Genomic DNA, 24,039 nt, shown 5'->3' on the forward strand with positions numbered 1-24,039 from the left:
AGGTACATGTAGGGCATTTAGAATATGTAACAGTATGTGTGAGTGCGTGAATGTGTCCTGCGTCCTGTACTCACTGATAGGGCCCCTAATACTCTTTCTGACTTTATTTCTAGCTTCAAAGTTTCCAAGATTCTATTTTTTCCTCTCTCTTACTTTATTATTTGGTTGGTTTTTAATACTTGTACATTGATTTCAGTTTCTCTTTCATTTTATGCGTGAATATTATTTCGAGTGTCGAAGTTTTTGGATCACCTCGTCATTTCTATTCGGTTCTGAAGTTTTTAATTTCTTGACTATTTTATTTGTCTTTTTATTTCGGAGTTGAGATTTTCAACATCGTAATTTTTTGAGGATTTTAAGATTTTCAAAATCTACGTTTTCGATTTTTGAAGAGTTTTGTTTCGGAGGGAGATTTCATTCCTTGCTCCTTCGATTTTCTGTCTTAATTATTTTTGTCTATTTCAGATTTTTATTTCATGTAAGTAATTTATTGATTTATGTTTGTCTAATTACTTTTTGTCTGTTTCAGATTTTTATCTCAAGTAAGTAATGTTTCATATGTGTCTAATTATATTTTGTCTGTTTCAGATTTTTATTTCAAGTAAGTAATTTATTGATTTATGTTTGTCTAATTACTTTTTGTCTGTTTCAGATTTTTATCTCAAGTAAGTAATGTTTCATATGTGTCTAATTACTTTTTGTCTGTTTCAGATTTTTATTTCAAGTAAGTAATTTATTGATTTATGTTTGTCTAACTACTTTTTGTCTGTTTCAGATTTTTATCTCAAGTAAGTAATGCTTCATATGTGTCTAATTACTTTTTGTCTGTTTCAGATTTTTATTTCAAGTAAGTAATTTATTGATTTATGTTTGTCTAATTACTTTTTGTCTGTTTCAGATTTTTATTTCAAGTAAGTAATTTATTGATTTATGTTTGTCTAATTACTTTTTGTCTGTTTCAGATTTTTATTTCAAGTAAGTAATTTATTGATTTATGTTTCTCTAACTACTTTTTGTCTGTTTCAGATTTTTATCTCAAGTAAGTAATGCTTCATATATGTCTAATTACTTTTTGTCTGTTTCAGATTTTTATCTCAAGTAAGTAATTTATTGATTTATGTTTCTCTAACTACTTTTTGTCTGTTTCAGATTTTTATTTCAAGTAAGTAATTCATTGATTCATGTTTATCTAATTACTTTTTGTCTGTTTCAGATTTTTATCTCATGTAAGTAATTTAATATTTCCTATATGTATAATTACATTTTTCTGTTCCAGATTTTTATTTTAAGTAAGTAGTTTAATTATTCATATGTGCTTTAATTATATTTGAATGTTTCAGGTTTTTATTTTAATAATTCATGTTTGTCCGAATTTCATTCATATGTTTCAGGATTTTATTTTAATTAGGTAATGAAATGATTTATGTGTCCTAATTACATTTTTATGTTTCAGAGTTTTATTTTAAGTAAGTAATTGAACATTTCTCAAATATATCGTGTGTTTTATTTGCGTATTTTTATCGAGTCGACTCGAGCTTATTTCACTTTTATTCCGAAAATGTTAATATGAATTTTGCATGCTAGCATGAATTGTGCATGTTAGCATGAATTGTGCATGCCTCAATATTATAATGTTACTAATCTTGCATGTGCTTCTCTATTTCCTCTTTTTATTGTTACACTTAATTATTCTATAGGTAATAAATAAGTCATCATTGAAGACTTCCTTCGAGGGATTTCATCAATTTATGCGCTAATTTTAAGTTTATTTTGAGTTAATTTTAAGTTGCGTCTATTGTAACATATTGTAGTATGAATGAGTGAATGTGTGAGATGCGTATACGCGAAGATTGAAGACATCGATCATCGAAGGATCTTCGTGGGATGCGTGCGTTAATTTTAAGTTATTTTTATGCGTGCGTTAGTTTTAAGTAAAGTGTGCTCGTGGGCGGGCGGGTGGGTCTCTGTAAGTGCCTCTTATTTTAACTTGCACTCATCTTCACAATTCTTAATTTTTGTACGCGTTAGCTTGTAGTATATTCAGTTATTTTTTGTCAATCGTTCCGAACCCAAGTGGATCATTGGGGGTTCATAGCGCTGTGAACACGCGGCAGGGGTGAGCTGCAAGTACTGGTGTAGCGCGAGGGACACATCTCTGCGGGGCCGATCGATTGATGAACCATCTCGATCTGCCGCCTCACGGCAGGGGTCTCCTCTCTGCGGTCAGACTTGCTTCAAACGCAAGCGGGGAGAAATGGGAGACCCTCCGCGGATGTGTCACTCGTTCTTGCCAGTATTTTCGGTTCATCTCTGTCTCGTGGTTCACGTAAGCCACTATGGACTACCCTTTGACCCATGGAAGGCGAGGTTCACTTGGCGAAAAATACTGACTCCCTTTTTTGACAGAAAGTTCTTCTAACTTTCTTTTCTTTTAGTAGAAAGTTCTTCTAACTTTCTTTCCTTTTAGTAGAAAGTTCTTCTAACTTTCTTTTCTTCCCCTTTGCTTTTTGACTTCGTCATAGATTATTTGAGTGCAATATTAAAATAAGAGGTACCCTGCGTTAAGCGTGTATGTGCGATCCCATGGGATTAGTATTAAGCTAATGTATGCGTGCGTGTGCAATACAAGTTCTTTGCACATTTGTGGTAAAGAACTTGTACGTGCAAACCTATGAGCTAAGTAGAGTCAGAACTCATTTATCCTTCCGATAAATGAGCGATTTGCAAATGGAGGGTGGTAGGGATTTGGAGTTAGGGTGGGTCACTTTCTAACGTAGCCACCTCCTCGTGGTGTGACCCGGTAATCGATGTCGTTTTCTAAATACTTTTCACGAAATTCACTTTAGAAAACGATATCGAGCTAAGAGCTACGATTATAACTTCTCAATTTCATATCTAAATTACATTAATTCCGAGCTGTGGGAGGAAGGGTGGGCTCGGGCGCAGGTTTTTCGTCACATGTGGCGAAAAGCTTGCGCAAATTGTAAGTGCCTTTTGTTCTAACTTGCACTCATCTTAACGACAATTTTTTAACTTGTTACATATTAAATTGTAGTAGTAGCCTATCATTTTTATTGTCAATTGCTCTAAACTTAAAAGAAAGTTCTTCTTTAGCCCTTTTGTTTGCAAAGTTTTAAATTATACGAGTGCAATGTTAGAACAAAAGGCACATTTAGGGCTTTTAAAATATGTATTGTAGTGTGCGTGAGTGAGTGAAAATGTGAGTACAGGATGTAGGACTCTCCTCCATTTTACTTCTTGCACCGAAGTTTTCGAGCCTCTTCTCCACTGTCTTACTTTATTATTTGATTGGTTTTTAATACTTGTACTTTCGTTTTAATTTCTTCTTCATTTCAATATTTGAGCTTCGAAGTTTTTGGATCATCTCATCTTCTCAATTGAGTTTTGGAATTCTTAATTTCTTGAGGTTTTTATTTCAAATTTGAGGTTTTCAAACAGCATCATAATTCTATTTCAAGTTTTGAAGTTTCTGAATCTCTTTGTCTTTTTATTTCGGAGTTGAGGTTTTCGAATCCATAATTTCATTTCGGGTTTTAAGGTTCTCAAAACCTAAGATCTCGATTTTTTAAGAGTTTCGTTTCGAATAAAGGAAGGTTTCATTTCTTGCTTCTTCAATTTTCTGTCTGTTCCAAAAAAGATTGAAGACATCAATCATCGAGGGATCATCGAGGGATGCGTGCGTTAGTTTTAAGTTAGTTTTATGCGTGCGTTAGTTTTAAGTTATGTGTGCTCGTGGGCGGGCGGGTGGGTCCTTGTAAGTGCCTCTCATTCTAACTTGCACTCATCTTCTCAATTCTCAAACTTTTTTACGCGTTAGCTTATAGCATACCCAGTTATTTTTTGTCAATCGTTCCGAACCCAAGTGGATCATTGGGGGTTCATAGCGCTGTGAACACGCGGCAGGGATGAACTGCAAGTACTGGTGTAGCGCCAGGGACACATCTCTGCGGGGCCGATCGATTGATGAACCATCTCGATCTGCCGCCTCACGGCAGGGGTCTCCTCTCTGCGGTCAGACTTGCTTCAAACGCAAGCGGGGAGAAATGGGAGACCCTCCGCGGATGTGTCACTCGTTCTTGCCAGTATTTTCGGTTCATCTCTGTCTCGTGGTTCACGTAAGCCACTATGGACTACCCTTTGACCCATGGAAGGCGAGGCTCACTTGGCGAAAAATACTGACCCCCTTTTTTAACAGAAAGTTCTTCTAACTTTCTTTTCTTTTTAGTAGAAAGTTCTTCTAACTTTCTTTTCTTTTAGTAGAAAGTTCTTCCAACTTTCTTTTCTTCCCCTTGCTTTTTTTACGTCGTCATAGATCATTTGAGTGCAATCTTAGAATGAGAGGTACGCGTGCGTTTAGTATGAGTGTGAGCGTGGGATCACATGAGTGTATTAAATTTTAAGATGTAAAGCGTGCGTGCGTGCGGTACAAGTCCTTTGTTATACTATAGTAAAGAACTTGTATATTTTTGCGAGCCAGCGAGCTAAGTAGAGTCAAAACTCATTTATCCTTCTGATAAATGAGGTTGCAATTGGAGGGTGGTTGGGATTTGGAGTTAGGGCGGGTCACTATCGTAGCAACCTCCACGTGGTGTGACCTGGTAATCGATATCGTTTTCTAAACATTTTGATAAAAATGAACTTTAGAAAACGATATCGAGCTAATAGCTACGAATTAAATTATAATTTTGTTCCACATTTTCTTTTACGAGAATGTAAGAAATATTACAAGTTCCACACTTATATAAATCTAGATTTACAAGCCTTATAATAAAATGCAAAACTTTTGAAAACTAGATGACAGCAGATAAGACGGAAACCGCAGAGTAAACCGGAGGCGGCATCTTTGATCTCTCGAAGACGCTGTCCCTTTAAATTGATTGTGCGAAGGAGCGGGAAATTTAAATTGAGCAACAGTACTTTAATGTAAGTCTAATAATTTGTAATAATTTTTCTGTGCATTATTAATATTGTCTTTTCAGGTATTTTTATTAATTTTACGGCATGGAAAAGTTGAAAAAAAAAGTATATACTTGTCCAGTGCCGCCTCTTGTTATATCTACTCTTTGTCATAGTCATTTTACGCAATGCGACTAACTTCAGTAAGCTCCCTACCACTTAGTGCAGCCCTAATGCCGTAAGATTTCTCTCCATCGATCATATACATAGTGAGCAAAAGTGTATGAATAAAAAAAAGAGGTAATGTAGAGAGTATAGTAACGAGTCAAATTCAGAGACCATCAAACTCACAAATTTTCCAATCTCGAAATTTCTGAATTACAGATCTGCACAACAATTATTCATCACGTCCAATATAAGAAATATAAAACATAAATGGTCACCATATATATAATTCAGCATCATGAAAGTCCCCAATGAGAGCAGACATGCGCAGAATTTCATCGGATGATAAGTATGATCTCTCATTGAACCAGTAATAAACTTGTATAGATCATGATCTCATTGACATAGAATGAAAATAATCCACAGCTTCAATGATTGTTAACATAGGAATCTGTGTTAATTTCCTTCGCTTTTTACACAGATGGAAGCAAATGCAAGTTGTGATGAAAGGAATCACACTTACCAACAATTTATCGACCGACTCGACCGCATTAAAGAGCGCACCCTGCAGGCCGGTGCAAGTTTTGGACCGCACCGAATTCTGACCCACGCTGTAAGCTGAGAATGGTGTGTCAAGTTGCTGGATCGAGTCTTGTTTTAAAGATTTTATATCATACTTTTTTCTATATAACAAAATATTGTTTTTCATATAGAAAAGATCTGTAATATAAATTGGTATGTATGTTACGTAAATGTCATAGAATTATTGAATGTTAAATTCACGTGAATGCATTTCTTCACATGTACGTAATATATCCTAACCTTGTTTTCTGTTAAAAAAGTATGCGGTTAAGATTAATCTTCTATGAATTTAGTAAATGTATATAATAGTCTGAAAAATATATTATAACTTATCGATACTAACTTTTAGCCTGTTTATTCGTGTTTAAGAAATGTGATAGTTTATGCGATTTTGGAGGAGATCGTAGAAGGAGGAGTACGCTGATGCATGTTATACGCGTTCAAAGCCTGCAAAAACCATTTTTTTTTATAACTTGAATACATTTTTTTTTACATTGTAAAATGTTTTGTTAAAAAAATGGAACATGTATGTGAATTTAAATTAGATAGGTATTCTAGAACCATACAATTATTAAATATCCTCCTTAATTACTACATGTAATAATAATTTATTTAAATTTTAATTTACAGTTCTGATATCCATTTGAATTGTATTAATAATGAATAATAAGACTGTGGAGTCTGATATTTCATCTGATAGTAAAAATCTATCTAATAAACCCAATTGTTCATCAAGCAATAATACAAAAATGTTTATTCTTCCTCCAGATGTATTGCAAAATATTTGTATGAATGACTCAAAAGGTAAGTTGCAAAACTAAATAATGAAAATTAATGCATAATTAATTTTGTTTGAATTTTTCATGTTTTATGCAGCTGAAAGTATAGTATCTGCTAGAGAAGCTGCGATAAAAGATAATAATATAAATAATGTTAGAACACAAGAATGCAATGGTGATCAGATTTCTACATCCACTGAAAATTCTACAAATTTAAATATTGTGATACAGCCAACTACGGTTATAAAACTAAATAAAAATAATACAATGAATGATACAGACAATGAAAGCTTAAAAAATACAATAAAAGTGCCTAAATGTAAGAAAAACGATGAAAAAGTAATATCTAGAGTAAATCACATAAAACAAGTAAAAAATAACTCTCATACAGAAAAACCAAAAGATAACATAACGGTAGATAGTTCAGTAATTAATTCAAGAAATGAAAAGAATTTACAAGAAATAAAATGTGTTAGTAATAATGTAAAAAATAATCAAACTACCTCAAATAATATACCAAAGGCTCAAAGAACAAATTCAGTGTCTGAACAAAGTAGTAGTGAAAATTTGCATGGAAGATCTAAACGTGTTCGTAAACAAACTAAATTTGATGATTATATTGTATCATATGCAAGAGCTTCAGTAAAAAAAGAAATTAGGAATTTGGATCAGAAGAAGAAGGGTATCTTTAACAAAGAACCAAAACAAGAATCTGTTTCTAATAGTCCTTTATTAGATGTAACCGAGGTAAATGATCCAAACCTTACGAAATGTACAAAAGGAGAGCTTCAAAATACGCAAAATAAAAAAAATACAAGTACTGCTATTCCTTCTATCACACCAGTTGTAACAAAAAAATCACTGCCTTTCAAGTCCAGTAATAATTCTGGAGACTATACTAATGTTATGAAAAATGAAAATAATTTCGATGTAAAACGTTTGCAAAATTCAGAAGATATAGGAAATAAGATAAAATTAGAAGAGTTAAAAGGTACAATGGAATCAAACAATATGAATGATAATGAAGTTCATATGGGAGCAATCAATACCTCTGTAGAACATAGTATTTCAGAAAAGATTGATACTTTAGATAGGACAAAAGAAGATAGAATGTCTATGAAAATTTCTAATGCATTAAATCAAGGAAACGAAAACACAGATGCATTAAATCAAGGTAGTCCAGATCCAATTTTAGTGACTAAACCATTAGTAAGGAAAAGAGGAAGACCAAAAAAAGTTATGCCTATATTACAACAGACCCCAAACACTTCAGATGTGTCAGCAGACAATTCAGAAGTTTCAGATAACGTAAATAATGTTTCCATTGCAGAGGCAGTTGTTCATAGTAAGAGACATAACAGATCATATAATATTTGCACTAATGATGGTTTAAGTGATGACAGCAGTATTGAAGATAACATTCCAAATTCAATTGTTGATAGAAAAGGAAGTAGTCCAGCAAGTACATCTGTAAGCAGAGGTAGAGGTAGTAGTAGAAGTAGAGGTAGAGGTCGTGGTAAAGGTAGAAGCAGGGGAAAAGGCAAAGAATTGTCATATTCTTCATTAGATACTGAATATGTACCGAAATTGAAGGGACCAGTAACTACAGATAAAGAAAAACAAGAAAATTCAGATGCAGATACTATTTCTGATACACCAAAAGTAAGCTTTATAAAAAGTTAATTATAGCTTAATTTTTAAAAGAGATATTTTCATAAGTGGTTGCACATTTTTTTTAATTTTGTAATTTTAGGTAGAATTAATAACTTGTGCCAAATGTGAAGTAGAGTTATTGAAAAAGCAGTGGAATTCACATAACTTGTTTAAACATAATAATACGAGCTGGATAAAGGGCGATGAACCGCTGGTAAATATACTACATTAATATTAGTTAATGGCAATCATTTTTATTAACTTTCAGTTCTATTTATGACAAAATATTATATTTTAGGATTTTGAAAATGACATTAAATTATGGAGACGAGTCTTAACAGGTGCTCTTCATAAGAGAAGGGGACAACTGATTTGTGACAAATGTGGAACTATAAAACGTAGTGTAAATGGTTTCATATCTCATACACAGTTTTGTGGAAAATCTGATGAAGTATACTATTTTTCTATTGAAGTCTAAAATACTTTACTTAATGAAACTAAAATGTTTATATGTTATATATTAGGAAAGAAAAGCATTAATGGTAAGTTGTCCGACTTGTGGAGCTGTCATGATGCCATCTTCTATGGAAATACATGAAAGAACTCATAGACAAATAGAACAAAACAAGATGAAAGAATTACAGATTGTTAGAAATGAAAATGAGAGAGTGAAACGTAAAGCTGCGGAAAAGTAAGAGTTAATTTTTAAACATATCATACTTTAAAGATGTACAAAATAAAGTGATAATATAATATTCCCATTTCAGAGCAGTATCAAAGATTTTAGAATTTACTGAACTTGTGAAGGATAACAGTGTACCACCTGGGAAAAAAATAAAACTTGAAACTTCTTTACTGGTGTGTTACGTGTTTACAATATTTTCATTTAATTAAATTATTAAAAATATATTTACTATTAAATTAAATTTTTAGAAAAATGTAGTTAAAACACCTAACCAAAGTAAAAATATACCAACAGTATGGAAGGGTATTTGGAAAAAAGAATTAACGTCACAGGGGACAGCTGCTTGTCGTCAAATGAATTGCACTTATAAATCTACTTCTTTTGAAGATATATGTAAACATTCTACCGAATGTAGTTTTATGCCCAAAGAGGTACAATTTGCATATATAATTTAATCAAAAATTTGTACGAAATTCATTCCTTATATTTTATTACAGTCTTATGTATGTAAAATATGCAAATTTTCATCTACTTCCAATGAAAATATGGTAAAACATGTAACTACAGCACATTCAATGGTAGATGAGACCGAACACGGTTCGGATTACGAAGAAGAACATTGCAGTTCAGATGATACAGGTAAATCTTATGACGAAAATAAACTTTTAATTGTTAAATTACATTAATAATTCTTATTTTTAGATACATCCAATAAAATTAATTTTTACAATATGGAACAGAATAGAATTCACTGGAGAGAACCGTATCATCCTGCTTTACGATGGACCATAGAATTGTACGTATTAACACTTCATATGAAATATATTTTTTCATATTGTTTTACAATAAATTTTACGTAAACATAATGTAAGATATATGTTTATAGTGAACAAAAAAATTATGAATATGATTTGTTTACTGATTATACTCCAAATCATTTTATATTATTAAATAATACTGATGCTGCTAAGTACTTGCCAGAATTAGAAATTTCTATACGAATGAAAACAGAAAGGGTAGGTGATAAGGTATGTGACACCGAAATTCCTTGGAAACAATGGAAAAAGTTTGAGGGTGGTTTCGATAAAGGTAATAATTTTTTAATAATTCTATCATGATTGTATGATTGTCGGTATATGTATAATAATTTTACAGGTGTAGCAACATTTTTTGTTGGGGGTCCAGTATGGGCATTAGCTTGGTTACCCATTCCAGTGTCAATGTTCTCAAAAAATCCCTCGCAATATATTGCAATCAGTACTCATCCAACTATGGAAAGTGAATACACAGTAGGGAAGTCATACCTCGGGCATAATATGATACAAATTTGGAATGTAGGACCACTACATTATGAGTCAGTAATAAAACTGAATAAATAGACATATACATATAGCTATACTAAGTTGGTTCAAGTATAATTTTTTTTTTAATTTAGATCAGAGGATAAAAAGAAATCTCCTACTTTATCATATGCGATTACGCATAACAGTGGTACTGTATGGTGCTTAGAATGGTGCCCATCTGGCTGTTACCAAGATGAAAGTCTTAACAATTATAAGAAAGAAAATGAAGTGCAATCTAGTCTGAAGCGAATTGGTATGCTTGCAGCTGCTTGTTCAGATGGCAATGTGTACATTTATTCGCTACCATTTCCAGAGGAACTTGATTTCAAAACAACTGCAGAAAACGAGTAAATAGTAAATACTTGAAAATTATTTAGTATTTGGTTAGCCGGTACTAATATTTTTTACTGTTATAGGTTGCCTATATATTACACTGATCCAATAATGACGCTAGTTGTAAATATTTCGATATATGACAGCAATGATCAAAATTGGCAATGTACTAAGTTATCATGGATAAAAGAACACGGGCATAAGTAAGCTCCACGCATTGTATCTTCACTTTTTCCTCTCTATTTTACTATAACGAAATTATATCATTTTTCTTAGCACAATTGCTGCAGGATTTTCAAATGGCTATATTGCGGTATGGGATCTCACGTACAAATCTCCATTATCAATGCAAAAAAGACAAAATACGTGGTTTATAAATGCATTTCAATATTTTTATGCACATGGTAATGCTGTGAGTAGTAAGTACATTTATTTTCCTTTTAGAAATTCTAAAAATACAATGCTAATTAAATAAACGTTTAACCATGATATTATTATTACAGTGGTAGCTTTAGTTCCATATAATGGAGAGAGATTTCTAGCTTCGGGTAGTATAGATAAATCTTACAAATTTTGGGATTTAGAAGATACAACTGCACCTCAATATTCTCTACAGAAAGGTATTATATTGAATGGTGCATGGATGACGCATTGGCCATGTGCTATTGTTACTTTTGACGATGCCTTAGGGTAAGAAATACTATTTAAAAAGTATTCTTATTATACAATAAAATATATTTAATATTATTAAATTTGTTATTACAGATATAAACATACGAATACATATATATTTCCATTACGAGAACACGAATACAAACTTTACCCTATTTTAGCAACAAATTCTCCTACATATGTAAGTAATTTTACAGAATTATATAAATATTCCGTACATATATAATTGTTCATGTTTAAAAATATTGTAGGCTCTAGCAGTTTCTGACTATGCAAATAGTATCGCACATGGTACATTAGCAGGAGAAATATTAACGGTGTTCCCTCATGAAATTCTGCAGGCTAAAGAACTTGATAAAGCCATACAGAAGAGAAGAAAGGTATTTTTTCATATGTTTTATGCTTTTAGTCAACATAGTCAAAAATGAAAATTCCCAAAATTCAATAATTAATTATGTTTTAGCTAAGTTCATTCGTCAGAATAGTGGACTTCTCAAAAGCGGAAAGTGGTAATAATAATGATAAACAAGACAGTAAAAATTCGACGGATTATTACTACTTGCCAGAAAGTTACAGCGAATGCAAAGATCGTTTTGGTATTATTTTTTGTGATGATTTGAAAGTAAGTAGTTTTTAATATTTATCATATTTTATTTGATTCATTTGATTCTCATTTAATTATGATTACATGATATTTAAAGAATGATGAAAACTGCACGCAAAGAGCGCGTCAAGAAAAGTTAATAGCAGTTCCAGTTGAAGAATATCCATTTATGTCTGTAAATAGGGTAAGTATATTATTACTGCTTCTGTTTTAGTATAGCCACTTCAGATGAAATTACAATAAATAATATATTTTAGATGTCTTGGAATCCAAATACGTGGAGCTACTTGTGGTTAGCAATTGGTTATCAGAATGGTTTGGTAAGATTGTTAAGTTTTAAATATATGCCTGTGTCACGTGAATTAAAAACATTATTACCGCAACACATTAAATTCATGCTTAATAAATCACAAAAACCTGTACAAAAATGTTATAAGAAAGAAGAATCGTAGCTTGCGCGTGTCATTATAAAACTTAGCACGATGAATTTATTACAATTGCTTGTTAATATGTGATAAATTATTTTTTATAATTTTGTATATATTAGGCTGAAATTTTATAACTATTGAATGCCAATGATTGTTATGTATATATTGAAAAGTATTTAACTATTAATTGCATATTATATTTAAAACTCCTAGACTACCCAAGAAAGTAATACATTTTGTACATGTATACATTTTGTAATTTCGAATATTTATAAAAAACGTACAGTTATTAAATTATATCTGCAACTTAAAATAATTGTTAATATGAGTTTCCAGAATTTATTTTTGTATTAAAAGAAAAATGTTTATATTAAATGCGACATTAATTACTTTTGTTAACAAATGTTTTTTCGTGGTAAAAGTTAAATAAAAGTTTTGAGATATTTTTTAATTTTGAAGTACTTCAATTTATCTGTATTTAATTATTTTATATATTACGATAATTTGGTCCATGGATGAAGGATATTGACCACAGGTAATATAAAATTCAAATCTAAAACCTGAACGCTATGTCGTGCGCAGCGTCCATCAGGAAGCGAATGCGCATGCGCCATTGAAAGAGCACAGGCACGTTTATGCAGCGTACTCTTTTTCTTCGACATCATATACATTTAACATGTATGTATGGTTCACACACTCATACGTATCTCCCTATCTGTATTTGAGATGAGGTGGTATCAAACATCATGTAGGATGTAGTGGGGATCATGTATATACAATCAAATGACGAAAAACGTGGTCCAGCAGACGTGGAGGGAAATAGACTTACTTAGTAACGTATCGCGAAGCGGCAAATACTTCTACTTCACGGCCCTTGTTCTGATATTTAAAACTGAAACAGTATTCCTATCATAGCTTATCTTGCTAGCGGAAATTCAGAGTATCAAATTTAGATTGTATAAGCAAAAATATTTATGGAATATATTGTTAAAATTTATAAAATAAACAAAAGTAATCATAACAAATCTACTTTTCTTTTAAGTATCAACTGCAAGTAAGTAAATATTTTTTCTTTTCAAAATTCAAAAAAAAATAATGCGGAGTATTTAATTTTAAGTTGATGTAAACGATCCACATATTTTTATTTCTATGTTTGCAAAGAAAAATTCAAACTAAATAATTTATGGAGATACACTTTTTTTTAGAGATGGGTATTAATCCAATGAAATGGAAAACCAGAAACGTGTTGTATACCAGCCTAGCACTTTTTATTTTTTACATAGTTTTTGTGTATAAAAAGAAACACCAAGTAATGTTCGAAGCTACAATTCGTGACTCAAACCCTATTCACGTATGGGAATTTGTTGCAGACTTTAGTAACATGAAAAAATTAAATCCGACAATGTATGTAACTTATTTTTACAACACGTTTTTTGATAGGTAACATATATTTAATTTATAATTTTAGAGAAGATTTTAACGTTATTGCGGAAAGTGGCAATTATGATCATTGGAAATATTCGGTTGAATATACAGAACATTTGAGTCACATACCAATTATTCGAAATGTAGCGCAGGGACATTACGCTATACGTCAGGATAATAACGGTTATTTGATCACGTCAAAACATCACACATGTTTCTTTGCCAAATTCGGATGCTGTAAGTAAATTTTTTATCGCAAACAAAATTTCTTACCAGATACAAATCTGGTTTCGAATACTAATGGAATCAGGGCTGACGCGAGAAGAAGGGGGTCCAGTAGGTACCGTGCTATGGGTACAGTAGGTTCGCGTTATATTGTTACCTTTAGATGGATCTTCACGTACACTAGTGATACTCTTCTACTATCATAGAACACGATGATCTATCATGATATCAATAAGCGATTTATTGTACTTACAAAATTTATTAACATGTTTTATTTAATTCAGTATAATTTTACTATCAAATCTAGTAAATATTTGCATCGATCTTAGATGAATCTTCTAAACGATCGTAATTCACATTTTAGTGGAATCGATCTCACAATTCAGATTTGACCGAGACGGATCGAATGATACAAAATGCATGGAAACTGTACAATACGAATGTCCAATCGCATTTTCACAGCTGTGTTACAAAGAAGTTATGTATCAACGAGAGGAAATTATGAAAAGATTGGAATTAGAATTTTCTAAGAATAAAGTTAAAAATAATTGATGACATATAATAATTGTAACATATAACTTTGTTATTTTTATAAATTGTACTCTAACTCATATTGTTAATCTTGATACAATTGTTGTAATAAAATTTATAATTATTATAAACAATTAATTTATAAGGTTTTATTTCCCGCCTTGTGATTATTAGCATGGCCAACATTTGAATATAAAATCTGTGATGACAAAGTGATAAAAACGTGTGTAGAGGGGGAAATCAACAATTTATCAAAACATATGTATGAAAGAACGTGTGAAAAGGAAACATAAAACGAGAGCTCTATATTTTTATTTATGTGTTGAAATATATTATTTGTAATATTTAATCGATATTGTATATATATTTATAACACAGCCAGAACCATGTCCAATAAATTCGAAATGTAAGTGAATCTGGCGTTTATAATTCATCCTGCCTTTTTTAATAAACACGGTAGAGGTTAGATTTGTTTTGATTAGAATATAAAATACATCCATATACCATTTTATGTAACAGTTTAATTGTGACTCTTTAAATAATTTAACATATTAATTAATTGCTTCTGCTAAGTATTGTTTCCAAAAAGTCCAAGTGATAGAATATGTAAGACTATATTAACAGTAAAAGTTGTAAGTTTTGTTTAAATATTGTATTATATTTAATATGATTTTAAATTAAATTTGTAAAGCAATATGGTGTTAACTCATTTTGTTTTAAAAAACTTGTTTTGTAAACTGTAGTAGTATTTCCAGGTTGTTAAAAACTAATGAAGAAAGTGGGGATGATGAAGTACAATCAAAAGATAATCAAAAAGTTGAAAAAGATCCACTAGTAAGTAAAAATTTCTGTATCCTTTCCGTTTCATATCATATTTCTCTTGAATAATATATACTTATTATAGCCTCCTATAGAAATTAGTCCAAATGAGCACAAATTACAGTACGCATATGCATTATGGTATAGTCGACGTACTCCTGGTATCCAACCAAGTATACAAAGTTATGACCAAAATTTGAAATTGGTCGGTAGGTTTGCAAGTGTAGAACAGTTTTGGAGTCTTTATAGTCATTTAGTTCGGCCATCAGAATTAACAACACATACAGATTTTCATCTTTTCAAAGTTGGCATAAAACCAATGTGGGAAGTATGTATATTTTAATGTGTCTTTTAAAGTTGAAAATAACTACCTTGTTTTTAGTAGTAACATGGTTTTCATTTTAGGATGAAGCGAATCAGAAAGGTGGTAAATGGATAGTGAGATTACGAAAAGGTTTAGTATCTAGATGTTGGGAGAATCTTATATTAGCTATGTTAGGTGAACAATTTATGGTCGGAGAAGAAATATGTGGAGCTGTTGTATCTATAAGGTTTCAGGTAAGATAATTTTTACAGGTTTAAAATAATAATTATTGGCGTTGTTAAATAATATAATTAATGTTAATAGGAAGATATAATATGTGTATGGAATAAGACTGCATCTGATTATGCAACAACAGTACGTATTAGGGATACATTAAGGAGAGTACTGCATCTTCCACCAAGTGCCTCAATGGAATACAAAACTCATAATGAAAGTTTAAAGAACGTTCATCGGCTCTAATTTGACATGACACTAACTCGAAAATTTGAGTTTTTCATGGATAAATTTTTAGGTAAATTTTTTTCATTATTTTACAAAAACTCCTTTATAGATGATAATCTCTATACTCGTATATTTTCATATCTAGCCAATTGATACTTATGAAAAGATGATACTTATTAGGAGAAAAATATTTTACAACTAAAGAATTTGAATGGACATCATATTCGGTAAAAGCATTTTATTCACCAATGTCTCATTGTAACTTATGTAAATAATAAATTCATGTTAATAATAAAAAGAACTCTTGTTTTCAAAATATGTTTCATTTTTATAATAATTGTTTTAATAAAATAATGAAACCTAATTATCTCAAAGTTTTATACATACCGTCGTATTTATGTATCTAGAAAGCACTGATTTATAAAAATAAAAAATCGTTTTATACTTTAAGTATTTTTATTCAAAGGTATTTAAAACTCGAAGCCCATTTTACATAAAGACATTTATACATTTGTACACGAGATCATGTTTCTTTAGAATGTGTACACAATTATAATTTTGTACATAACACTTTCAAACATTTTAAACAAAATAAAATTTTTATTTGGATATAAACAGTTTCGCATCTTCATATCTTTAACTAAAAACATGTAAAAAAAAAAGTGGCTTCCCTTCAATTTGAGTGAACGTACAAATTTATTCGACGCGCACACGAGGCTATAGAGCATGAATTTGAAGAAGAATGTATAATTCGATATATATTAAAGGAATAAAAGATTTTATATCTGTCAATAAATATTAGCATTATCCATAATATAACGAGACAGCTTACTTTTTATAGACTAGAGTCAGGTATATTTAGTAACAAAAAATACGGTTTCGTACCGAAGAAACCTACCATGAATTGTGCTTTTATCCCATGATCGTATGATCTTTTTTCTCGTAAAGGAAGCTAATAACTTTACAGCCTTAAAATAATAATCGTGACCATACCTGGAATACAAGGAAATAATTGTATTCTTATGTTTACCCAATAATAAAAAAGCATGCTTACCTAATACAAATGAGAATATTAATTTAAAATTTATAGAGAGATGGAGATAGTCAGGCACTCGATTATTCTGTTCTCCCTCTGTAGGTAAAAGTAATCCAACTATACAAATGATTCCAGCAATCAATGCTACATAATTTGTTCCTCCTAAAAATGTTTCTTTTATTTAATTCCTGTTTTTTAAACTGCATAATATATTTCAAATTTTATTCTTTTTATTCAAGATAAAAATTGATCCAATTAAAAATAGAATATGCAAAACTATTTTATCTTGAGCATGTTAATTAAATCTTTACATATATAAATCAAAATTGAATTGCATTAGAGGTATGTTTGAATGTAAAGACTAATTTCAAATACTAACTTATTAACCTTTATCCATAACAACATAATTGGCACTTTTTATATTTGTGGATAGACTGGGGTGTGTACTTTTATCTTGAATACTTCTATGAAACAAATAAGACTGTAATGACTTTTTGTGTGTCTTGAATGCAGATTCTGTAATTTTAAATGGTTGTGCATTTCAAATAAATCTAAGCTTATTGATATATAACTATAATTTCAATCATAATATGACACATTTTATTAATGAAATATCTATCAAATAAAACTTTCTTAACTTACTATCAATTGCTTTATTTTGAGCTATAAGTGCATAAGATTGTTGTTGTCTATTTTCATTTATAGGAAGTTGTTGAAACATTTCTGGATCTGGGGTGGACCTCCCAGCAGACTCTGTTGTCCCAGGAAGCAGTTTAGCTTCAACATCTCTTTTTCCTATGGCCTGTCAATGTTTAAGAATTTTACTTATTTACTACTCTGTTTCAGATATAATTAGGAACATGTTTAATTACCTGTTTAGTTGGATGTTCTTGCATTTGTATTCTAAATTTATCAACAACATTGCAATTACTTAATACAAGTGATGTGTGTCTCACAACAATATCGACACAACATCTTGCCTTTATAGTTCCTTCTGGATCAACAACTTTATATTTATTTGGTGCAGTACATAATACTATAACAATTATAAATTATGTTAAAATGTTTTTACTTATTAAGTGCTATATATTAATAAATTACATACCTTTAAATTTTATTGGAAAATCATATGGGTTATACAAAGTTAAAACTTGTTTGTGAGTAGATTGATCGTCTAAAAAGAAAGTGATACTTTGAGGAAATACAAATACTGGTAATTTCCGGGGAGTTGCTGGTAGCTGTGGTTGCATTGTATTCATTTAATTTTTTGTGGTCCATGCACCTATAAATTGATAATATTTAAATCTTTAATTATGTATATATATATGTGTATGCATACATACGTATATCTGATTAAGTCTTTTAAAATGATTTGACTACCTTTGTCTTAATAAATTAAAATAACAGAAATTTTGTCAATGTATGATTATTCTAAACTGTGACATCTGTTGTTTATAAATACTGAGTCATGATTGCATATTTAATGAGATAACTTACCTACAAAATTATGTACTTTGCAAATTACAGAAAATGGAACAAAAATATGTGTCATCAAATTTTAGACGTTGAAATGATTATTTAGAACATTTATAAGGCATACAAATAAATGCTATTGTTTCTTTAAATAAAATTGTAGAAACTGATAATTGTTTTAGTATTTTCGTTTATAAAAACGACAAATCACTCATAATTTTCTTATCTCAGTCAATTATAATGAAAATTTATTCAATTATGTAGCAATTCTTGAAAACTTTAATATGTATAATCTTGTTAGCGTCATATGTGGAACTGTTTCATTGAATACTGCACTGTTGATCTTCCTAGTGAGACAGTTCGTAGTATTCGTCATACATCGCTTCACATTTACCAACGTTTGCTATTGTGCTTGTGAACAAGTTGTATATATACAGATTGTCCGTCTTTCCCTAGCTTATCACGAATCAGCTGTTCATTTTGTCGCACGAACGATTTTTAAATCATATTACTAGTCATCTTAAAATTTGTATAATAACGTTTATTCGTTGTTAAACCGTTTATGTACATTTGATTTAATAACGCAAATATTATTTAAAACGTAAAATGTCAATGTAAAAAATACGAAAAAACATATTTGGTGTCCATAATTGAAAAACAACGTACCATGATTCAGCACGTACTTTTCTTTTTAACAACAAATTTAATTTGCATATCTAAGTAATATACTTCAATTAATTACAATTTATGTAAAACAATTATATTGTTCATTTGATCGTATTTATTTTGCGCAACTCAACTAACTTCATTTGGTTCACCATTATGCGGTGCCCCTCCCACTACTATTGGCTTGACACTCTGTGATTACATATATGGTGAGCAAAAATATGTCAACAGGGAAAACAGGATAGAGAGTCATACAGTCACCATAAAAATATTTGTTTGTGGCTCTGGGGAAGGGTTTAGGTTTCTATGGGCTAGAGAACCCACAGTAGCCCTTCGTATGACGCACTGGGAACTACGGGAACTCTTAAAGAACCCGACCGAAGTTCCCTGCGCTCATACGTTTTATGAGCACTTTTACTTTTTTTAGCCCCTTTTATAGGTACGGCTGGGATGCTGCTGCGCATTAGTCTTCTGCGCAGCGCTTGCGCAATACGCTATGATCAATGCGCCACAGGGCGACTTGTTTAAAAATATAGTGGGGGTTATTTCCCTATAACTCAACTAGTAAAAAAGTATTAGTTTATTCTAGGGAGAATATAAAATAATAGATCACTCGGTATATGTTCGGTATAACCAACGTTATATGTACGCATGCGTGTTACTCTTGGTTACGAAGCGTAGTTAACCAATTAAACCCAACATGCGCAAAGTGTATCAAAACTCGTTGTTTGATGAATATGTTCTTCCGTGAAATCAGGAAAACGAAGCATATATACGTAATTTAGGGATAGATCAATTGTGTGTTAGTGCAGGGAATGAAATACGTATACAGTTTTGTTGGCAACCATACGCAACACATTAATACTGCTTTCATAGATTCAACAATATGGCACCGAGTTGCCAGGTTTGAGATTAGTTGTTGAAATAGTGTGATTCAATATTATTGATGCTATCGTATCGATATAATAATCGTGTACTAACATAAGAGAAAATGATAAAAATATCTTATACACTTTGGTGAATACATAGCGTACTAAAGAAGCGAAACGATTACGTTGAGTAATTCTAACCTAACTCTAAAAACTTCGATTCGTTGGTTTCATTAATAGTTCTGTTTGCCGATATAACGGTAAGAGCTTTATTTTGTATAATTTCATTTGTTGTATAAATTTACATTATTACAAAAATATGGTTAATAACAGTTTTTATAGATGTTTTACACAGTTTTTGTAACAATTGTAAGGATGTTACTCAAATAATATAACTTAAAATGATTTTTATATTAAATACTTTTGCATTTCATAATTTCAGGAAGTTCCAAAAGAAATCATCATGGTTAATGTCAATCCTCGAGTATTTTTTGATATAGAGGTTGGCGGATTGCCAATGGGACGTATAATATTTGAACTTTTTGCGGATATTTGTCCAATAACATGCGAAAATTTTCGTGCATTATGTACTGGAGAAAAAGGACTGGGGAAAACTACCAGCAAACCTTTACATTATAAGGGAATTGTTTTCCATAGGGTAGTTAAAGACTTTATGATTCAAGGTGGAGATTTTTCAGTAGGAAATGGAACAGGAGGAGAGTCAATCTATGGAGGAACATTTGCAGGTAAATTTATAAATATAATTGGGTTATTGAAATGGGATTAAAAACTTGAATTACATATAAAATCTATTTTCAGATGAAAATTTTATAATAAAACATAGTAAACCATTTTTATTATCAATGGCAAATCGTGGTAGAGATACAAATGGTTCACAGTTTTTTATGTAAGTATTAACTAAGAAGCAATTAATTAAATTTATACAAAACGAATTTTAAATAGTTCAAAGTAATTTATTAGCTCCACAAGAGATACGAAAAGTGCAGTATGGTGTGATAAGTTATGTAATATGCATAATTATTAAAATCTAAGTCATTAATGAGTTATACTATTTTATTAAGAATTTATTTTGCATGTAATTAATTAACAAAAGTGATAAGCTTACTAAAGGTTAATATCCATAATTGCAAAGAGAATATTTTGTGTATAGATTTTATTTTTTAATATTTCTACTGGCTCAAAATTATTTTTCTCTGCTGACAGATGTATTCTTAGTCAACCTCAAAGGTAAAGGTAATAGGAACTTAATATATATTTATTTTCATATTTTAACATCCTTTCAAGCTAACATGTTTTTAAATGTGTTTCAAATGAATAACAGGTGATATATATTAAATAAAAGGAACAATTGGGTTTGTTAACTATGATAAATTTGATAAATCTTCATTAAATTATAACATTACTATACTACTGTAAAGTCATTCAGTATGTAGTAATTTGTATGAGTTACATGAATTTTCTGGTGAACATTGAAAAGTATAGAAGTAAGGATATCTTTGGAGGAATGAATAACTTAGCTATATTTCTGTGTAGTCATGAGGGAAGGGTCTGCACACCACTACTACAACACAATGACCAATGAAAGCCGGCTCTTTCTGTTCATCTCTCATCCCCTTAATCATATTTTGTTGTTGTAGTACAACACAACCAGCGCCTCACCTCGACAAGTAAGTAACAAAAAATTGTGAATTCATTTACTGCAATGAATTTCGGTGTAGTACTTTTTTACATGTCAATTTTTAAATCTTAGTGTCCATGTGGTTTTTGGAGAAGTAGTGTCTGGCCAGGAAATTGTTACACATATTGAGGGACTCCCAGTAGATCGTATGTCTCGCCCATTACAAGATGCTAAGGTTGTGAATTGTGGAGAACTTGTGCTCAAAGTCAAGAGTAAAGGTATATTCGACTTTTATTTCATCGCCATACTTAAACAAAACTATGTCAGTATAATAAAATGAAATGTTTTACTTACAGCAAAAAAACACGAAGCGAAGGGTAGCAGTTCATCCGAGTCAGATTCCGATTCGTACACAGAAAAACCTAAAAAGAAAAAGAAAGCCAAGAAAAAGTATAATCCGTTCATATTTTAAAATCAGTATACTAATACAAATAGAATAATAATTATTATTTGTTACAGTAAAAAAAGAGCAAAATCAGAAGATGGCGAAATACATGATTCAAACGAAGATGATCTTGGGAAGCCTCATCCACTTGTTTCAGTGACAAAAATTGACCCTGATGAAATTCCTGAAGTGCCAGCGAATAAATTTTTGTACAGAGCGGGGCCTACTAATAACGCGAATCAGAAAGAATTTAGGCAACATTACGGAAGAGATCGGGTACGGTCGCATAGAAAAACTGGTCGCGTATTTAAAGGAAGAGGAATATTTGTAAGTATTTGTGTACAATATATAAAACATGGTATGTATAAATTTTGTGAATATTGTTACATATCTCGGAGTACAGAGTTTTGAGTAGAAACATGGCAATTTTTTACGTGATAACAAATAATTACATGTAAATAAATTTACAGCGGTATCACACGCCTTCTCGTAGTCGCTCAAGAAGTGTTACACCACCTCACTGGAAGCAAGCTCAAAATCGTACTATTAAATTACACGAATTCCAGGTATTGTATAATTATATTATACAAATATTTGTAGAAATGTTTGCAATATATAAATTTATGTTATAGAAATTAGAGAAAGAACGTTTAAAAAAGGAGGAAGAGATGAAGAAACGGGAAGCTGATAGAATTAAAAAGTTCAGCGAAAATCCTGATGAGGAAAACCAGATGATGGATAAGTTCGATACCGAAGCACCTGTGTGCGAAGATTTAGAAAATAAGGAAAATGATCAGACAGACGATAAGAAAGATAGCAATAAAAATGTGGAACAGGATCAGGATCATTTGAATACTAGTTCAGATATCAATGATACTATGGCAAAAGATAAAGTGGATGGGAAGCACAAAAACGAGAAATTAATAAAACGCGATTCACATCGATCGTATGGTGATAGATCTTCACGACGTGATTCGCGAGATAGGAGTAGAAGGCGTGGAAGTGGACGTTCGAGATCACGGGATCGACGAAGGTCTCGTGACAGAGATTACGATCGTAGAAATAGTCGTGACAGAAGGAACAGAAGAAATTATTATCCACGAAAACGAGACAACTACAGGATGAACAGACCTGGAAGAGATAATTACAGATATTATGAGAGGCGTAATGATTATAGAAGAACGAATAATTCTAATTTTAATTACGATACAGATATGAATTCATCACGTTATGATAAGAACCGAAGGAAAAGTGATAATGCGTCGGACTCTAACAATCAACCAAAATTCAAGCGTCGCTCACGTTCAACTAGTTCTAGTAGTCAACACTCCAAAGATTAAAAAGCATTGTTTCCTTGTTTTTCTTTTTTGCGTAATTCAAGAAAAATATAATGTATATAGTAAGCTATATATATTAATTTTTCCAATTTTTTATTTGAATTTGTTTTATAATGGTATATCAGACTTATATAAAAGTGGCTCTTTTAAATTTGTAGTCATTTAAATATTGGTTGCAATATTTGAATTTCAAATATTTGAAATTCAACTTTCTTTTCCTTCGCAAAATGAATATGAAATGTTCAGATATATAATTCTTTGAACCTTCAGTTATGCACTGCTCTCATACGTAAACTAAATAATGAATGTGTCCTTTATCTGTAGATTATCCAATTGTAAATTAAAAATACTTTTATAGTAAATCAATATACACTTACATTTTATGTTTGAATTTTTGTTTATAAAAAGTTTTGTGCTCCTTCAATATTTGTACACGAAAGCACTAAAGGAATTCAAACATAAATTTTAAGTAAGATTTTAATCTTAGAAATTTACAAAGGTTCATCAATATCATAAACTATAAATAATATGTTCCTTTCTTATCATTTAAGAAAGTATTTGTATTCATACGTTGTATAATCATCATTTAAAATAAAAATCTACTATACAGTTCATAAAATTATTGTTATTTTATTGCTAATAAATAT

At 30.8% G+C, this 24,039-nt stretch overlaps 5 protein-coding genes across 12 annotated transcripts; 4 read left to right on the forward strand and 1 right to left on the reverse strand.

The window, feature by feature from the left end:
• Positions 1–5,111: 5,111 nt before the first annotated feature.
• On the forward strand, positions 5,112–12,484 carry LOC100879252 (uncharacterized). 2 transcript variants are annotated; one of them, XM_076534003.1, is made up of 24 exons: positions 5,112–5,217; positions 5,302–5,431; positions 5,564–5,817; positions 6,034–6,213; positions 6,295–6,468; positions 6,541–8,105; positions 8,197–8,310; positions 8,395–8,547; positions 8,621–8,787; positions 8,864–8,954; positions 9,030–9,212; positions 9,279–9,420; positions 9,484–9,577; positions 9,668–9,870; positions 9,937–10,135; positions 10,217–10,471; positions 10,541–10,660; positions 10,734–10,876; positions 10,961–11,147; positions 11,223–11,310; positions 11,381–11,509; positions 11,593–11,751; positions 11,831–11,917; positions 11,991–12,484. In XM_076534003.1, exons 5-24 carry the CDS (start codon positions 6,324–6,326, stop codon positions 12,183–12,185), a joined length of 4,419 nt encoding a protein of 1,472 aa, XP_076390118.1. In that variant the 5' UTR covers positions 5,112–5,217; positions 5,302–5,431; positions 5,564–5,817; positions 6,034–6,213; positions 6,295–6,323; the 3' UTR covers positions 12,186–12,484. The 2 variants fall into 2 exon arrangements, with proteins under 2 accessions (XP_076390118.1, XP_012134948.2); XM_012279558.2 differs by lacking the exon at positions 6,034–6,213 and having other exon boundaries at positions 5,113–5,217.
• A 385-nt stretch (positions 12,485–12,869) lies between these two features.
• On the forward strand, positions 12,870–14,480 carry LOC100879363 (uncharacterized). Its single transcript, XM_012279564.2, has 4 exons — positions 12,870–13,215; positions 13,367–13,565; positions 13,630–13,823; positions 14,176–14,480. Exons 2-4 carry the CDS (start codon positions 13,369–13,371, stop codon positions 14,361–14,363), a joined length of 579 nt encoding a protein of 192 aa, XP_012134954.2. The 5' UTR covers positions 12,870–13,215; positions 13,367–13,368; the 3' UTR covers positions 14,364–14,480.
• Positions 14,481–14,579: 99 nt separating this feature from the next.
• On the forward strand, positions 14,580–16,243 carry LOC100883019 (eukaryotic translation initiation factor 4E homologous protein). 3 transcript variants are annotated; one of them, XM_012279560.2, is made up of 6 exons: positions 14,580–14,748; positions 15,089–15,176; positions 15,247–15,489; positions 15,567–15,719; positions 15,790–15,997; positions 16,073–16,243. In XM_012279560.2, exons 1-5 carry the CDS (start codon positions 14,729–14,731, stop codon positions 15,943–15,945), a joined length of 660 nt encoding a protein of 219 aa, XP_012134950.1. In that variant the 5' UTR covers positions 14,580–14,728; the 3' UTR covers positions 15,946–15,997; positions 16,073–16,243. The 3 variants fall into 3 exon arrangements, with proteins under 3 accessions (XP_012134950.1, XP_012134951.1, XP_012134952.1); XM_012279561.2 differs by having other exon boundaries at positions 15,098–15,176; XM_012279562.2 differs by lacking the exon at positions 14,580–14,748 and adding an exon at positions 14,930–14,948 and having other exon boundaries at positions 15,098–15,176.
• A 121-nt stretch (positions 16,244–16,364) lies between these two features.
• Positions 16,365–19,484, reverse strand: LOC100883877 (motile sperm domain-containing protein 1). 3 transcript variants are annotated; one of them, XM_076534006.1, is made up of 8 exons: positions 19,103–19,482; positions 18,461–18,955; positions 18,069–18,245; positions 17,836–17,999; positions 17,606–17,765; positions 17,351–17,479; positions 16,982–17,125; positions 16,365–16,920 (listed from the first exon to the last, which is right to left on the reverse strand). In XM_076534006.1, exons 3-8 carry the CDS (start codon positions 18,220–18,222, stop codon positions 16,889–16,891), a joined length of 783 nt encoding a protein of 260 aa, XP_076390121.1. In that variant the 5' UTR covers positions 18,223–18,245; positions 18,461–18,955; positions 19,103–19,482; the 3' UTR covers positions 16,365–16,888. The 3 variants fall into 3 exon arrangements, with proteins under 3 accessions (XP_076390121.1, XP_076390122.1, XP_012134960.1); XM_076534007.1 differs by lacking the exon at positions 18,461–18,955 and having other exon boundaries at positions 19,103–19,484; XM_012279570.2 differs by lacking the exons at positions 17,351–17,479; positions 19,103–19,482 and having other exon boundaries at positions 18,461–19,045.
• Positions 19,485–19,714: 230 nt separating this feature from the next.
• Moca-cyp (nuclear cyclophilin protein Moca-cyp) lies at positions 19,715–24,011 on the forward strand. 3 transcript variants are annotated; one of them, XM_012279572.2, is made up of 9 exons: positions 19,715–20,231; positions 20,414–20,717; positions 20,791–20,878; positions 21,630–21,659; positions 21,743–21,888; positions 21,967–22,060; positions 22,130–22,382; positions 22,526–22,621; positions 22,688–24,011. In XM_012279572.2, exons 2-9 carry the CDS (start codon positions 20,435–20,437, stop codon positions 23,393–23,395), a joined length of 1,698 nt encoding a protein of 565 aa, XP_012134962.2. In that variant the 5' UTR covers positions 19,715–20,231; positions 20,414–20,434; the 3' UTR covers positions 23,396–24,011. The 3 variants fall into 3 exon arrangements, with proteins under 3 accessions (XP_012134962.2, XP_012134963.2, XP_076390120.1); XM_012279573.2 differs by lacking the exons at positions 19,715–20,231; positions 20,414–20,717 and having other exon boundaries at positions 20,785–20,878; positions 21,526–21,659; XM_076534005.1 differs by lacking the exons at positions 19,715–20,231; positions 20,414–20,717; positions 20,791–20,878 and adding an exon at positions 21,207–21,225 and having other exon boundaries at positions 21,526–21,659.
• The last annotated feature ends 28 nt before the right edge of the window (positions 24,012–24,039 follow it).

Source organism: Megachile rotundata, chromosome 7, assembly GCF_050947335.1.
Source record: "Megachile rotundata isolate GNS110a chromosome 7, iyMegRotu1, whole genome shotgun sequence".
Lineage (NCBI taxonomy): Eukaryota > Metazoa > Arthropoda > Insecta > Hymenoptera > Megachilidae > Megachile > Megachile rotundata.